The sequence below is a fragment of the Staurois parvus genome, unplaced genomic scaffold, assembly GCF_062004578.1.
Source record: "Staurois parvus isolate SC_StPar_1 unplaced genomic scaffold, SC_StPar_1.0 ptg000364l, whole genome shotgun sequence".
Taxonomy (NCBI): Eukaryota; Metazoa; Chordata; class Amphibia; order Anura; family Ranidae; genus Staurois; species Staurois parvus.
Window position 1 is genome coordinate 506,496 of NW_028318160.1, and position 18,261 is coordinate 524,756.

At 46.1% G+C, this 18,261-nt stretch overlaps 1 protein-coding gene across 9 annotated transcripts in view; it reads left to right on the forward strand.

Moving 5' to 3' along the window:
- The window catches only part of L1CAM (L1 cell adhesion molecule), a 721,289-nt gene that overhangs the window by 359,364 nt on the left and 343,664 nt on the right, over window positions 1-18,261 (forward strand). For all 9 annotated transcript variants that reach the window (XM_089685157.1, XM_089685163.1, XM_089685158.1 and 6 more), the window contains 2 exons: window positions 9,479-9,590; window positions 11,810-11,994. In XM_089685157.1, the coding sequence (XP_089541283.1) occupies window positions 9,479-9,590; window positions 11,810-11,994 (297 nt within the window). The remainder of the gene's footprint in view (window positions 1-9,478; window positions 9,591-11,809; window positions 11,995-18,261) is intronic.

Below are 18,261 nucleotides of genomic sequence, written 5' to 3' on the forward strand. Positions count from 1 at the left end.
TAGCTTGGGCTGCTTCAAGCAACACTTCAGACAACTCTTCACCATCTTATAATAGCACAATAGAAACATTGCATCTGGATATGTGCTACCTTGGTAAAACGATGGAAGCTGTACCCATACCCTATGCCATGGGGTTATTGTTGCTTTGGGTACTGGATCCTGCAAAGACCTCAGCACTTTGTACAATGCATGTAGTCATCCGCAGGGAGCACAAACCCTCCAAATCCCCCTCCTAGCACAAATTCCACTCCCCAAACCCTCCATCTCCAAGCACAAAACTGGTAAGAGGTACAGGGTGTGCTCTCTCTCCGCTCTGTGCACTGGAGTTTACACAGGGTCACACTAAGACCGAGGTGTTGCTTCTGCACCCTTTAGGACTCTTTGTGGAAAACACTGCTCTAGATGACAGGGGGAAGTAGCATCCTGTGAAACACTAAGCATCTCTAAGCAACCTTTGCTCCACTGCTTACAGCTAAACTAAATATACCTAGCAACCTACTATAAGCTAGGAGGGTGCTACATCCACCCCCTCCATCCCAGTAAAAAAAAAGTCCCAGTCCCCATGTCCCCATGGGCAAAGGCACAGAAATAGATCCTGGTCCCATGAGCATGAGTATTCCATGCTAAAAAGGAGGGGGAAAGGGGAAATGACAAGAAAACATTCCACGTGATAAGCAAGCACTTCAGTACAATAACTAGTAAAGAATATAAAGGACAATAAATATAAATAATTGCCATATTTTACACAAATATAAATGTATTTTTGTTCGATGAAATGGATAGCCCCAAACTTGTCAGAACCGGCTCTGACTCCCGTACCATATTTACATAGATACATTCTGCCTAGGTAGAGCTTTACCACTAGCTAAATAAATAACCAGCACATATCAAATCCCACAATAGTGATAATATGAAACTTGGAAGCAACCAAAGATAAACATATATTCCTTCCTTTAAAGCAGTGGTTCTCAACCTTTCTAATGCCGTGACCCCTTAATACAGTTCCTCATGTTGTGGTGCCCCCAACCATAAAATTATTTTCGTTGCTACTTCATAACTGTAATTTTGCAGTGGGAGGAGTAGTGCCACGTCATTGGTGTCAGTGGGAGGAATAGTGTCCCATCACTGATGTCAATGGGAGGAATAGTGCACCATCATTGGTATCAGTGGTAGGAATAGTGCCCCATCATTGGTGTCAGTGGTAGGAATAGTGCCCCATCATTGCTGTCAGTGGGAGGAATAGTGCCCCATCATAGGTGTCAGTGGGGGGAATAGTGCCCCATCATTGGTGTCAGTGGGAGGAATAGTGCCCCATCATTGGTGTCAGTGGGAGGAATAGTGCCCCATCATTGGTGTCAGTGGGAGGAATAGTGCCCCATCATTGGTGTCAGTGGGAGGAATAGTGCCCCATCATAGGTGTCAGTGGGGGGAATAGTGCCCCATCATTGGTGTCAGTGGGAGTAATAGTGCCCCATCATTGGTGTCAGTGGGGGGAATAGTGCCCCATCATTGGTGTCAGTGGGGGGAATAGTGCCCCATCACTGGTGTCAGTGGGGGGAATAGTGCCCCATCATTGGTGTCAGTGGGAGGAATAGTGTCCCATCACTGATGTCAGTGGGAGGAAAAGTGTCCCATCACTGGTATCAGTGGGAGGAATAGTGCCCCAACACTGGTGTCAGTGGGAGGAATAGTGCCCCATCATTGGTATCAGTGGGAGGAATAGTGCCCCATCATTGGTATCAGTGGGAGGAATAGTGCCCCCATCATTGGTGTCAGTGGGAGGAATAGTGCCCCATCATTGGTGTCAGTGGGAGGAATAGTGCCCCATCATTGGTATCAGTGGCAGGAATAGTGCCCCCATCATTGGTGTCAGTGGGAGGAATAGTGCCCCCATCATTGGTATCAGGGGGAGCACTAGTGCCCCAACATTGGTGTCAGTGGCAGGAATAGTGCCCCATCATTGGTATCAGTGGCAGGAATAGTGCCCCCATCATTGGTGTCAGTGGGAGGAATAGTGCCCCCATCATTGGTGTCAGTGGGAGGAATAGTGCCCCATCATTGGTGTCAGTGGGAGGAATAGTGCCCCATCATTGGTGTCAGTGGGAGGAATAGTGCCCCATCATTGGTGTCAGTGGGAGGAATAGTGCCCCATCATAGGTGTCAGTGGGGGGAATAGTGCCCCATCATTGGTGTCAGTGGGAGTAATAGTGCCCCATCATTGGTGTCAGTGGGAGGAATAGTGCCCCATCATTGGTGTCAGTGGGGGGAATAGTGCCCCATCACTGGTGTCAGTGGGGGGAATAGTGCCCATTCACTGGTGTCAGTGGGAGGAATAGTGTCCCATCAGTGATGTCAGTGGGAGGAAAAGTGTCCCATCACTGATATCAGTGGGAGGAATAGTGCCCCAACACTGGTGTCAGTGGGAGGAATAGTGCCCCATCATTGGTATCAGTGGGAGGAATAGTGCCCCATCATTGGTATCAGTGGGAGGAATAGTGCCCCATCATTGGTGTCAGTGGGAGGAATAGTGCCCCATCATAGGTGTCAGTGGGGGGAATAGTGCCCCATCATTGGTGTCAGTGGGAGGAATAGTGCCCCATCATTGGTGTCAGTGGGAGGAATAGTGCCCCATCATTGGTGTCAGTGGGAGGAATAGTGCCCCATCATTGGTGTCAGTGTTAGGAATAGTGCCCCATCATAGGTGTCAGTGGGGGGAATAGTGCCCCATCATTGGTGTCAGTGGGAGTAATAGTGCCCCATCATTGGTGTCAGTGGGGGGAATAGTGCCCCATCATTGGTGTCAGTGGGGGGAATAGTGCCCCATCACTGGTGTCAGTGGGGGGAATAGTGCCCCATCATTGGTGTCAGTGGGAGGAATAGTGTCCCATCACTGATGTCAGTGGGAGGAAAAGTGTCCCATCACTGGTATCAGTGGGAGGAATAGTGCCCCAACACTGGTGTCAGTGGGAGGAATAGTGCCCCATCATTGGTATCAGTGGGAGGAATAGTGCCCCATCATTGGTATCAGTGGGAGGAATAGTGCCCCCATCATTGGTGTCAGTGGGAGGAATAGTGCCCCATCATTGGTGTCAGTGGGAGGAATAGTGCCCCATCATTGGTATCAGTGGCAGGAATAGTGCCCCCATCATTGGTGTCAGTGGGAGGAATAGTGCCCCCATCATTGGTATCAGGGGGAGCACTAGTGCCCCAACATTGGTGTCAGTGGCAGGAATAGTGCCCCATCATTGGTATCAGTGGCAGGAATAGTGCCCCCATCATTGGTGTCAGTGGGAGGAATAGTGCCCCCATCATTGGTGTCAGTGGGAGGAATAGTGCCCCATCATTGGTGTCAGTGGGAGGAATAGTGCCCCATCATTGGTGTCAGTGGGAGGAATAGTGCCCCATCATTGGTGTCAGTGGGAGGAATAGTGCCCCATCATAGGTGTCAGTGGGGGGAATAGTGCCCCATCATTGGTGTCAGTGGGAGTAATAGTGCCCCATCATTGGTGTCAGTGGGAGGAATAGTGCCCCATCATTGGTGTCAGTGGGGGGAATAGTGCCCCATCACTGGTGTCAGTGGGGGGAATAGTGCCCATTCACTGGTGTCAGTGGCAGGAATAGTGTCCCATCACTGATGTCAGTGGGAGGAAAAGTGTCCCATCACTGATATCAGTGGGAGGAATAGTGCCCCAACACTGGTGTCAGTGGGAGGAATAGTGCCCCATCATTGGTATCAGTGGGAGGAATAGTGCCCCATCATTGGTATCAGTGGGAGGAATAGTGCCCCATCATTGGTGTCAGTGGGAGGAATAGTGCCCCCATCATTGGCGTCAGTGGGAGGAATAGTGCCCCATCATTGGTGTCAGTGGGAGGAATAGTGCCCCATCATTGGTGTCAGTGGGAGGAATAGTGCCCCATCATTGGTGTCAGTGGGAGGAATAGTGCCCCATCATAGGTGTCAGTGGGGGGAATAGTGCCCCATCATTGGTGTCAGGGGGAGTAATAGTGCCCCATCATTGGTGTCAGTGGGAGGAATAGTGCCCCATCATTGGTGTCAGTGGGGGGAATAGTGCCCCATCACTGGTGTCAGTGGGGGGAATAGTGCCCCATCACTGGTGTCAGTGGGAGGAATAGTGTCCCATCACTGATGTCAGTGGGAGGAAAAGTGTCCCATCACTGGTATCAGTGGGAGGAATAGTGCCCCAACACTGGTGTCAGTGGGAGGAATAGTGCCCCATCATTGGTATCAGTGGGAGGAATAGTGCCCCATCATTGGTGTCAGTGGGAGGAATAGTGCCCCATCATTGGTGTCAGTGGGAGGAATAGTGCCCCAACATTGGTGTCAGTGGCAGGAATAGTGCCCCATCATTGGTATCAGTGGCAGGAATAGTGCCCCCATCATTGGTGTCAGTGGGAGGAATAGTGCCCCCATCATTGGTGTCAGTGGGAGGAATAGTGCCCCATCATTGGTATCAGGGGGAGCAATAGTGCCCCAACATTGGTATCAGGGGGAGCAATAGTGCCCCAACATTGGTGTCAGTGGGAGGAATAGTGCCCCATCGTTGGTATCAGTGGGAGGAATAGTGCCCCATCGTTGGTGTCAGTGGGAGGAATAGTACCCATCCTTGGTGTCAGTGGGAAGAATAATGCCCCATCGTTGGTGTCAGTGGGAGGAATAGTGCCCCATCATTGTTGTCAGTGGGAGGAATAGTGCCCCATCGTTGGTATCAGGGGGAGCAATAGTGCCCCAACGTTGGTGTCAGTGGGAGGTATTGTGCCCCATCGTTGGTATCAGTGGGAGGAATAGTGCCCCATCGTTGGTGTCAGTGGGGGGAGGAATAGTGCCCCATCGTTGGTGTCAGTGGGGGAGGAATAGTGCCCCATCGTTGGTGTCAGTGGGGGGAGGAATAGTGCCCCATCGTTGGTGTCAGTGGGGGGAGGAATAGTGCCCCATCGTTGGTATCAGGGGGAGCAATAGTGCCCCAACGTTGGTGTCAGTGGGAGGTATTGTGCCCCATCGTTGGTATCAGTGGGAGGAATAGTGCCCCATCGTTGGTGTCAGTGGGGGGAGGAATAGTGCCCCATCGTTGGTGTCAGTGGGGGAGGAATAGTGCCCCATCGTTGGTGTCAGTGGGGGGAGGAATAGTGCCCCATCGTTGGTGTCAGTGGGGGGAGGAATAGTGCCCCATCATTGGTATTAGTGACACCTATTCCTCCCACTGACACCAATGATACTTACCTTGCTGACCCCTGCTCCAGCCTGGGCTCGCTCGCTCCCTCCCTTTCCCATGGTACAGACACTTACCGGTCAGATGTCTTCCTTCTCCGGCCGCTCTCCTCCTCTTCACTCGCTCGAACTTCGCGGTGCTGCTTGGCTCCTCCTCTCCAAGCTCCATCTCCTCGCCGGTGATTGGCCGCCTGTGTGCCTCTCCTGAGCTACAGTTCCGGCGGCCAATCACCGGCGAAGATTGATCCCGGGGGTGTGTCCAGATGACAGGGACGGCATGTCATCCCGTCCACACCTGGAGACGGATAGAGGAGTGGTGTCTCGGTTCCTAAGGCCATCGGAAATATGTGTTTTCCGATGGTCTTAGGCGACCCCTGTGAAAGTGTCGTTCGACCCCCAAAGGGGTCGCGACCCAAAGGTTGAGAACCGCTGCTTTAAAGGCATCAACAAGGCCAAATGGGTCCACCCCCTTCACTTGTCAACAACAAACTTTTCTCCAACAAGGTGGCTGAACAATGACCTGGCAACCTGCCAAAGAACAAAACAGAGGGTCCCCTCATCTTTTTTTTTTTCAGTAGCTTATAGGGAGCTGAGAATCCATACTAATGACTCCTTCCATCATAAGGCTTGGGGAGTTACCCAAGAGACAAACACAGGGGCTAAACAAAAATGCAATCCAGCTCAACAGTAATAATTTGGATCTGGAACTTGGACTATGCATCCATCTGACCCCCAAATGTTAATAGAGTAGTTACGGTTTTGTTTTCCCCACCGCCACTCTGTCCTTAGATGGCACCCCCCCAGGCCCCTCCTTCTTAATGTCCTGGAAGCAGGTCAAAAACCTAGGATAACGATGCTCTCAAGAATGCCTCAGGACATACAGGTAATCCCAAATGAGATCCTCTTCCCATTTAGGACTCTTGGCTTTCACCTTGTCCATTGTCTGCTGGTCACATATGGGTAGTCCAACCCTTATTTCAAGGCAACCCTCCATTGTACTTCTCTCTGGAACTGAGAAAACCTTGGTAGCTGGCTTGGCTTTCCACAAAGGCCTGTATCTGCTCCGTTGAACTTCCTGTAAGAGTTACTAGACCCCTCATGTGACTCTGTAGACAAACTCTCCTTCCTTCCCCAGGATGCCCTCCCCCCCCAATCCCACTCAGTACAGGGTGAGCTGAGAGGGGTCCCATTCCTCCATGCCTGCCTCCAGGGACTCGCTGGCTCTCACCCTTGGGCCCTTGGGGACCCTAGGTCTATAGCACCCCCACCAGCACATCGCTGAGCCAAATCCTCTCTACCACTTAATTTTATTTACAGCCTACTCTGGTCACAGCTTATCACTCCTGGCAATATGGCCTCCACAGAATACATTCCTCCTAGCAACTTTACACCTTCCTACCCCACCTGACTTCCATGCTGCTCATAGCTTACACAAACCCCTGCACCAATGAGTACCGTCCATCACTGTAGAGCACACACTCCTGCACTCTCCACCACTATACAGAAGGGCAGTCTCACACATGTGCACCACTACACCAACGTGCATTCCCTAGCCCTCTGTCACTGCACCAGTGTGAACTTCTGTACTCTCTGCCACTGCATGAACACAAACCCATACTCCTTGCACTGATGTGCACTCCCAATACTGATGAGCACTACTACATTGTGGTGCAAAATGATAAATATTCCTCCTGCGCTGCCAATATCCTAAAACAAACCAGGATGGTTGCTAGCACCTGCCTATAATACCAATAGTGTCAAAAAAAGTGAATGGGAAAATTATGATGCGCAACCCAATGACTGAGGAAACCCAACCCCTGCAATAAATGATGAACCAAAAATGATGAACCAAGAAATATATAAATATGTAAAAGTGTAAATGAAATAAATATACATTTGTAAAAACATGACTCAATAAATCAAATATTAAAGCGGAGCTCTACCTAAAAGGGGAAGTTCCGCATTAAGAACTGCTCCCCCGCTCCCCATTAAGGATTGGCAGCTTTGGGGAGCGGGTACCCGATTTTGACAGGTACTCGCTCCCACTTCCGGTCCGATTGCCTAGGCGATCGGAAACGGAAGGTGTCCTCCCTCCCTCCCTTCTTGTAGTCTTTTGGGACACGTGTCAGGTCAAGACTACAGGACCATTCATGAAGATCAGCGCTACTCGTGCATGCGCAGTGGGTACCGGGCTGTGAAGCTGCAAGCTATCACAGCCGGGTGCCCACACTGAAGATGCCGGCCTCCTGGAATCCAGGATAGCCGGTGAAACGAACTGTAGGGGACAAACCACGGGACCGAGGGACACGTAAGTGGCTGCTTTTTAAAAGTCAGCAGCTACAGTTTTTTTAGCTGCTGACTTTTTTTTTTTTTTATAGGTCGAGTGGAACTCCGCATTAAGTGGACAAAGAATAATGAACAAATCAGCTTCCACATACATAAAACATACATACAAATAATCGTGACCCAATGTGTAAACAATATAAATATTAGATAATGATGAATCACATGATGTGCATAAACCATGTGAAAACAATATGAAAAATACAAAGCAACCGTGCACAGTCCTAATAATGTTTCTTCAAAACGTGACAATCCAGTGACCACTGCAAAGAGCAATCCACCACCAGCTAGTGTGCATGCTCACCTCCAGGCTGCGACATACAGGTGTAAAAAAGCTTCAACATACACTCAGAACAATCCTATTCCTGTATATCCCCTCGGCAGTAATCAGGGCAATCCTCTTGGCGGAAAACAGTAAACACTCATGAGCATACCAGCAGTAGTGATGTCCCCTCACGGAGAAGGCCAGACATTCTCCTCTTAAATGGCCCCCACATGGAAGATTAAATCAGAGAAGTGTAGTAAGCAAAGATATTTACATTTTTGGTTGTAATATGACAAAATGTGGAAACTTTCAAGGGGTATGAATACTTTTTCAAGGCACTGCATCTAGTCATTTGAACAGCATTTTAAAACAACATGCCTTACCTAGTATCCGTCCATAAAGGAGAATTCTAGGTTTAACCATGTTTTCAAAATCTCCACTGTAATTACTGTGTCTTCAAATATTATTTTAGTCATTTGTGAAAATGTCCATTTTACTCCCTCAATCCAAAAATATACTGGTAAGTTAATTAGAGGTAGTCAAAATGCCTTTGTATATATGACAGTGATTGGCATTTACACTGGGACAATAATTTTCTACTATATATACTCTCTCTCTAAATCACTGGTTCTCAACCCTATCTTTTGGGTATATCCAGGGTGGATTAATTAACCCCATTTTAATAAAAAAAAGGGACACATGGAAGTTCAGACTAGATAAATCTGTCAGTTTTTTAGACTGATCCAAACTGAACCACAATTTGTGTATGTGTGGGTGGATGTAAACGGGCACTCATCTGTTTACATCTGATTCAGTTTATATCCGCAGAAAAAAAAAGCAAAAGGTCTGCATCCTTTTCTGTTTTTGTGAACATAAACAGATGTAAACTGAACTAAAGGTGGATGTACAAACTGATGAAGACTGATGTAACCTCATGTAACCTTTTTGCAAACATAACTGAACTGATGTCGCAGTGTGTAAGGACCCTAATTATTCAACCTTTGAGTCTATGAAGAAATGTGGAAAATACCTATTGATGACTGGTTAAAAAGCACTGCAAATTAATTTGTTGGCGATTTAAAAGATATTGAATTAAAGTGTTACTAAACCCACAAAAGTAAAACCAGTCTGTATGTGCAGTAAAGCATGCTTGTTGTACTCGCTGTGGAACCTAATGGGTTAATCCTCCACATTGTGTAAAAAAGATGTTTTGATCCTGCCTTTTCTGATCCTCCCCTTCTTCTACAGTCCCCAGTCCATCTCCTGATAGAACATAGCCTTGGGAGAAAGCTGCACATGCTCAGTTTGGTATGCTCAGTTTCTTGTAAGAGAGCATGTGATCAGCACAGGCCCAATCAGCACTTTCCAGACAGAGGGTCAAGGGTCCTGCAGCCTCATAGGGGAGAATGAAAACTCCCCCTACAAGCTCTAACCAGTGCTCTGCTGGACACTGATAGAAGTCCCAAGATTGCTCTAACTGCTGATTAGAAAAGGTATTTAGCAGTTTATATTTACTAAAATAGTTGCATTTCCATGTTGTGTGTACTCTGGAAGACCAGATATTACTGCAATGCAGGGGTTTAGTAACACTTTAAATAAAAGGTGTGATTTCCTTTTGATTTGATTTCTTATTTTCCTTGCAGCTAACTCTTTGAAGTTCCGCAAACCTAAAATGATGGCACCTACAGGCAGTACAAGCCGCTACTTGGCACTAAAAGGAATGCCTCTGCAGTTAGAGTGTATAGCTCAAGGACTGTAAGTACAGTGATTTTGCTACAATATCAGGATGCAGAGATTGATTGCAACACAATTAGTTTAAAGTAGTTGAAGTAGTATTGTGTATCATGTAATGCTGCATAATCCAATGTAATTTCAGGGAAACAAAAGCACTCTTCCTATTGAAGCACTATTTATTGGCATTCCCCGGCCTTTGGACAATGTAAAAATTTAAAAACTAGGTTTTGTGTACAGTTTGTTGGAATCAAAATAAAAATAAACCGAAAACTTTTATTTGTCTGTAATAGCTTTCCATCATATAAGCCCCTTTCACACTGATCAGCTGTGGGGTACGGCAGTGCTGGTACGGCACTACAAGCAGGACTTTTGGTGCGCTTTCAAAAAATGCACCAAAACAGCCAATTTTAATGGAAGTGTATGGCAAAGCGTGGGTAACCTGCACAATAACCACGGGTACACCAATGTGAAAGGGGCCTTAGTCAACATATACCTTTTTGGTATATATTGAGAGATCAGCGAGCGCTCAAGATTCTGATGCGGTCAGCAGCATATGCACTAAAAGGAACCCAAAAACTTTATATAAAACATACATAAAAAGTGGGTGCAGCGCTGAAATTATTATATATAAAAAAATATATAAACGTGCACAAATACTAATATGAAATTATTAAACTCAAGTGATATCATAGAAGTGACTCTTTACAATCAGCACAAATAGATACATGCGACTGTGAAAGTCAATAAACAGACAAAGAAAGTGTTCATATAATGGTGAAGGTCTGATAAACACCAGTCAAAAAATTGTGCCGCATACAGATCCTGTTGCACAGGTGGTATCAAAGAATTTCATGTGACTTTAATCTGCAGGGAATATGATAAAAATGTGCATTCACTAGATGCGCATAGTAAAAGCGCAATATGTTGAATCATATAATGGCCATAAGATCTGCAGGAAGCCCCTTTACGTAGGTGGACTAGGCAAGCAGCATAGGAAGAGACTCCCTCCTCTAGATCTGAGATTGCACTGCAAATTTTCTCCAGATGGAGTCCTGGAAATCGTTTAGCTCAGTTCAGAGCCAAAAAAGAAGGTGCTCTTAGTGTAGTATTTGATCAGATTTATTTAGGTATAAAATAATATATCATCCACGTGGAAAATAGCGCCAAAAACAAAGTTTAAAACCAGTGAGACTGACCAGCCACTCTCTAAGATGGCTGCCATCTCTAAGATTTTCCACGTGGAAAATATATTATTTTATACCTAAATAAATCTGATCAAATTACTACACTAGGAGCACCTTCTTTCTTGGCTCTGAATTGAGCTAAACGATTTCCAGGACTCCATCCGGAGAACAGTTGCAGAGCAGTCTCAGATCCAGAGGAGGGAGGCTCTTCCTATGCTGCTTGTCTGGTCCACCTAAAGGGGGCTTCCTGCAGATCTTATGGTCATTATATGATTCAACATATTGCGCTTTTAGTATGCGCATCTGGTGAATGTGCATTTTTATCACATTCCCTGCACGGATTAAAGTCACATGGATTAAAGTCACATGAAATTCTTTGATACCGCCTGTGCAACAAGATCTGTATGCGGCACAATTTTTGACCGTTGTTTCAACCTTCAGACCTTCACCATTATATGAACACTTTCTTTGTCTGTTTATTGACTTTCACAGTCGCACGTATTTATTTGCGCTCATTGTAGCGAGTCACTTCCATGATATCATTTGTGTTTAATAATTTCATATTACTATTTGTGCACTTTTATATATTTTGTTATATATAATAATTTTTTCAGCGCTGTACTCATCACTTTTTATGTATATACCTTTTTGGATTCCTTATATGGGACAATGTAGATGCAAAAGTGGTATAGATACATTAAGGTAAATAATGTCCCAGTAGTAGTATGGCTCTCCCATCCCCACCTGGTCCAGTGCTGTGTCTGTCTGCAGCTGCACTCTCCTCTCTAACTGCTCTTACAGGACACAGAGGCAGCAGCAGGGGAGTGCACCCACATTTGTACCCACATAGCACACTGCTTGCTATGGGGACACACTCAAAAGAGGAGTGGAGAGCATTGGCCTGGGACCCTAGAAGAGGAAGTAACATGCTTTGTGATAATTGAGAGCATAGTCATACATTTCAGTATAAAATATTGAACACACAAGACAGAGTATAGCTGTGTCTGCTTATTTTATTCCATACATTTTTTTTTTATAATCTTTTTTTCTGGATAGCCCCACTCCAGACATTGAGTGGCAGCCTTTCACTGGTAATATGGACCTTAATCGCCTTAACTTTGATGAATATAAGAAGATCCTTCATATTGAAAATGTGAATGAGGATGATGATGGAGAGTATGAGTGTATTGCCAAGAACACAGAAGGAGATGTCCGCCACAAATACATTGTTACAGTGGAGTGTAAGTCTCAAGTTATCTTACCAAATAAATGATATATATATATATATATATATATATGATATTAAAGTTAATACACAGTAAAATATTAGGGTATTGGAAAAAAGGATGCATAAACATGGAAATTGCCCCATACTAAGATTTTATGTAGAGAGGTATTCTGAATATTTAAGTTGCATAAAAATACACCTCTTGGCCTAAATTGTTGCTGAAATATCAGTACTTTTGTTGCTATATAACATTTTATGACACATTTAACCTTTTTTACATATATTAAAGGTTATTAAATAGTGTAAGCCTTTTAACAACCTTTACTGATAAGTAATTTAATATTGTTAATATGTTGCCATTGACCATTTTCACATACCTGAATGCAGAGCATGAGATGATTAGGGTGGCTTATTTTTCTATTCTGTATAGACTTTGCTATATCACATAAAATGGCATCAAGGAAGAGACCTGCTCAGCCCACACTGCACAGGGAAATGTAGTGGATCCTATTAGAGAGCATGCAGTCACCGTCTAGAATGCATTACCACTGACCAGTTTCAAGGGCTGTCCCTCTTCATCAGAGCAGGTTTCTTTGCACTCCATGCTCATTGTGTCCTGGCCAAGATTAGAACCCAGATACTCAGCATTGCAAGGCAGAAGTGCTATCCACCAGGGTGGGGCCTGATAATGCAGCGAAGAGCCTGAGGGGTTAATTCTGGTCCTGGTCTCAGTTAAACAGCAGCAGAACCTCCTCAAACCCCACATATTTACCTCATGAGCAGAAAATGCAGACTTCAGGGAACATTGTTCGGTGGCCAGACACATTGAAAATAGATCACACCTGATGTCCGGACGGCCTATCTCATTTCTTGAGCCCCTAACATGCCAGGAAAGTACAAATAGACAGTCCAAGCTATTTAGTAAGAGGCATGGTGAGTTTTTTTGAAGTTGTCATTTTTTCCCACAATTCTTGGGAGAATGAAGAAATAAAATTTTTTTTGTAAAACAAAATGTTCATATTAACAAGTTATTTCTTACATACAGCATATGAATACTTGCAATGACACCCCAAAACACATTCTGCTACTCCTGAGTATGGCAATACCACATATGTGAGACTTTTTCACAACCCGTCCACATACATCCAAGTAGCACCATCAGGCGTTCTAGGGGCATAAATTACACTTTTAATTTCCTGTATACCTATCACATTTTTGAAGGCCATGGAGCACCAGAATAGTGGAAACACCCACAAAATAACCCATTTTGGAAAGCAAACACCCCCAACATATATTCTATGAGGCATAATGAGTATTTTGAATGTGACATTTTTTTTCCACAACTTTTTGAAAAATGTGGAAAGAAAATTGAAACTTTTTTTTTTTTTTATACAAAGTTGTCAACTTATAAGATCTTTCTAAAAACACAGCATGGACATAACAAGAATTACACCCCAAGATACATTCTGCTACTCCTCCTGAGTATGGAGATACCGCATGCATGAGACTTTTTCACAGCCTAGCTAAACAAAGGGTAAACAGAAGGTTACCTGTGGTTATAGTAGAGAAGTTGTCTGCAGAGGAGCGCAGTGGTCCAGGAAGCAAGCAGAGATGTGGTCAGCAATAGCCAAATTAATAGTCCAGGCAGCTGGCAGTAACATAGTCCAAAAACAGTCCTGGGTCATTACAGGCAGCAGGCAGAGATATGATCAGCACAGTATTGGTCCAGGCAGCAGGAAGGAACATCAGGTTTAAGACCTCAATCATGTAAGACCTGGCCACAGGGGTAGAAGCTTCGCCCCACCCAATCCCTTTGAAGCCTCCAGACTAACAGACCCTGATCCGGGAATTACAAAACCCGAAGAAAACCAAAAACTGTTTTTCTCTACTCTGAAGCCCCTCACACATGTGAGACTACTGTGTTATCTTGCATCCCACTACTACAGGAGAAGGGCAAAAGATCAGTTCAAGTGGCAGGCAAAAAACATGGTCAATTAACAGGTCGAGGTCAGTGCAGGTAGAAGGCAGAAACATAGTTTAGAAACAATCTAGACTGCAGGCGAAAGCATTATTGGTAAACATGCTAGGGTCAGTTCAGGTGGAAGGCAGAAAAGCAGTTTAGAAACATTCCAGAGGGCAGGCAGAGGCATTGTCGGTAAACAGGCCAGTTTTAGTTTACATGGTAGGCAAAGGCATGGTCAATCAAAGCAGCATGCAAATAATCAGCATGGATTTTAGAAACTTGGAAATGGCAAGCTGTTAAAAATAAGGGGAACTAATATTTTAGTGACGTGATAATGTCGGAAGCAGTCTCCGATGCATAGGCCTGGTTGGGAGGGACATTGGGGATAATGAACACTGGTGTCTCTCCTAACTCCTCTTCTGCTGCATACCCAACATTTTTTTGTGGCATTTTCTTCCTGATTCTGTGTTTTCTGGAAAATATTGCTCGTGAAGTCTGCTCACACAATCAGAGCAAATGTTTTCTGGTGGGGGATCCTTGCTGGTAGATCAGGGCAGAGATAATTTCTTCTATATATTTGAAGAAGGTGGTGGGTTATACCAGAAGAGGCACTTTCTTGCTGACAAATAGGGCTGTAGCATTTGATCATTTAAATCCCCCTCATAAACCAATTATAATCGTGGATACATTTAGGTTTATGGATGGGACCGCGTCTTCCGTGAATTTCCACTGAAGTGTAACTGTGAATGGTGGACAGGGTGTAAACATCTCACGTATCTCTCCACTTCATGGTCAACACTTCCTCATTTCTCAGACTTGCGGATTCCCCCCTTTTTAGCCTTGTGGTTACTAGAATTTGTGGGAAGCCCTTTCTATTTCTTTGGGTGGTAACGCAGGCTAAGGTTTTCTCATCTTTTTGGAACAGTGGGAATGCCAGGTCCCAGACAATTTTTCCACTTGGTTGGGCACTCAAGGCTGGATCTGGAAGTCTTTGCCTTCGTACACACGGAGGGCATGCACATATCCTGTAGCTCTTTCACAGAGCTTGTTCAGCTTCAATCCATACCTGGCCCTTTTGGGAATGTATTGCTTGAATTCCAGCCTGCCACTGAAGTGGACAAGGGATTCATCCACACAAATGTGTTGCTTAGGGACATAAAGTTCTGCAAATCTCTTAGCAAAAGAATTTATTAGGGGGCAGATTTTGTATAGTTTGTCGAAGTTGGTATGATCTCGGGGAGGGCATCATTGAAATGCAGGAATAGCATGATCAGATCATAACGTAACCTGGACATTACAGCAGAATAGATGGGCATATGATGGATGGGGTTGGTGGACCAGAAGGCATGCAATTCGTTTTTTTTGTAAGCCCCATGTTAAACGTAAGGCCCAAAAACAATTTTAACTCCTCCACTGTGAGACATCTCCATAGAAAAGAATGGGCATAGGATGTACTGGGATTGTTATCAATATATTGCTGAGCAAAAAGGTTTGTATTGCAGTAAATTGGCTGGGAAAAACTAATTTAAAAAATCAATTTCAGAAAAATCTTCAGTATTGGTCTGCACACCTGGCTGTGCGGTGAAAGGGGGGATTGAAGTTGATCCTGAGCTGTAAGGCAGCCGTAAAGGGTTTTCCCGGGTGTCAGGATGTTAGCAACCACCTGGCGGTACCTCTAGCAGCCCACAGGACAGGGTTCCCCAGAGCGCAGAGTCTAAGCCCCAGCCTGCTTGTTCACCAGGGCCCCTGATGGTGGGGATGGACTTGGAGCAGACTGGAACCAGGTCGCGGCCCCTGAGTACACCCGTCTGCGGTAGAGGAATCCGCCGGGGGTCTGTGCAGGTGGAGAGCCTGACGTGAAGAGGCAGAAGGCGGAAGCAGGGATGGCTGGATCTGTGCCAGATGGATGGATGAGCGTAGTGAAACGGGCCAGGTCGGTAACAGAGGGGTCAGCATAGTACAGGGCAGCAGGCAGAAGAATAGTCAGGTCACTCGCCGGGGTCGGTACCAGTAGTTCAGATCAGGTAAGGATATCCAAAAGAGAGGTCAAACTTAGCCAGGGGTCAGAGCAGGAGAAGTCAGCAGAGGTCAGGTCCAGGCAGGTCAGCAACGAATCTCAAAGAACGGGAATACAGGAACACAGGAATAAGACCATATGGCAATGAGTGTAGGTGCAGGGCAGGTTTAAATAGTGCGCCCTGCCCTGCCATTGATGCCAGACGAGCAGCCGCGATCGTAAGTGCGCATGCGCGGCCGCCGCCGTCCAGGTCCTAGTGTCCGCCAACTAGAATGGATCGGCGCTCTGCGCATGCGCAGAGCCATTCGTTGCCGCCATCCCTGACATTGCCCCCCCCCTACGGGCATCCTCCGGATGTCCAACCGATCTCTCTCCCGTGGGTGGCTACGATAGAACTCCCGGACCAGTCTAGGGGCGTGAACATTTTGGGCCGGTTCCCATGAGTTCTCTTCAGGACCATAGCCCTTCCACTTGATCAGGAACTGTGTCTGGCCGCCTCTTTTCCTGCAATCAATGATTGCCTCTTGAAGGTTCTTGGGAGTACCAACTCGTATGCCACCTCATTGATTCTCCGTTTCACCCGGAATGGGCCCATAAATTTCGGCCCCAGCTTTTTCGAAGGACAAGACAACCTCAAATTGGTAGTGGCTAACCAGACCTGATCCCCTGGTTGCAAGCTTAGCTTCCCTCTTCTTTTCCTGTCGAAGGCCCTCTTACTGTCCTCCTGGGCCTTCGTAATGGCTTTTTGAAGTACCTTGTTATTGGCTGAGAAAAAATCCAGCATATTCTGTGTAGCTGGAACTGGCTTTCTGGAATCAGGTCAGGTAAAAACGTGGGGTGAAACCCGTAATTGGTGAAGAATGGGGATTGCCCCGTAGCAGAATGAATTGCGTTATTATACGTGAATTCCGCCAATGGCAAGAGTGCCAGCCAGTCGTTTTGAAGAAAAGACGTGTAGCACCTCAAGTACTGCTCCAGCGTCTGGTTTGTCTTTTCTGTCTGCCCATTCGTCTGTGGGTGGTAGGCCGATGAAAGGGACAGCTTGATCCCCAGGACTTCGCATAATGCTCTCCAGACTTTTGAGGTAAATTGGACTCCCCGGTCCAAGACGATGTCTTCTGGAATCCCATGAAGCTTGACTACTTCTTTTACAAAGATCTGTGCCGTTTCCATAGTCGAAGGCGTACTCTTTAGTGGCAAAAAATGGGCCATTTTTGATAATCGATAAATGATTACAAAAATCGCTGAATGGCCATGGGATGGGTCCACAATAAAGTCCATCGAAATCATCTGCCATGGTCGATCCGGTATGGGTAATGGTCGTAATAAGCCCCAGGCCTTACTTCTGGTGGGCTTATTCCGCTGACACGTGGCGCAGGTCTTTACGTAATGTTCGCAATCTTTCGCCATATTTGGCCACCAAAATGTCTGCTGGAGTAGTTCCAAGGTTTTCGCAGTTCCAAAATGGCCTGCCAGAGGGTGATCGTGACAGTGCCCCAGAACTAGGGTTCGGACCTTCTCAGGTACCACAATTTGCCCTTCTTTCCAGAAGAGACCCTCCTTGCTCTGTAGAGATACCCCAGGCTTGGCATTCCCATGGATGCAGTCTGTAATCTAGAGCGTAGTTCTGTTTGGAGGGCAAGAAAGTTTCCCGTGGACAGGATGGTGCTGGGTTTGGGGATTCCTTCTGGCTTCTCAAACATACGTGATAGAGCACCGGGCTTTGTATTCTTGGACCCGGGTCTGTACGTGATGTGGAACACGAATCTGGAAAAGAAGAGTGCCCATCTTGCTTGGCGTGGTCTCAGACGTTTGGCGGTCCTCCTCAAGTATTCCAGATTCTTATGGTCCGTGAAAATCAGGATTGGATGTGTGGCGCCTTCCAGCAGATACCTCCACTCCTCCAGGGCTGTTTTAATAGCCAGGAGTTCCCGGTCTCCGATGTCATAATTTCTCTCTGCCGGTGTAAGTTTCCTTGAAGAAGGCCACTGGGTGCATCAGTTCCTTGGCACCTTTTCTCTGGGATAGAATGGCCCCTACTGTGTTCTCCAAAGCGTCCACCTCCAGGATATAAGGCAGAGAGGAGTCATGATGACTAAGGATCGGGGCAGAAGTAAATAGTTCCTTTAAAGTCTCAAAGGCTGCTTGGGTCCACCGGAAACGGGTCCCCTGCTTGGTGAGCTGGGTAATGGGAGACACAAGGCCCGAGAAGTTCTTGATGAACTTCCTGTAAAAGTTCACAAATCCAATAAAGAGTTGTACGCCTTTCTTGTCCGTAGGTACCGGCCATTCTAAAATTA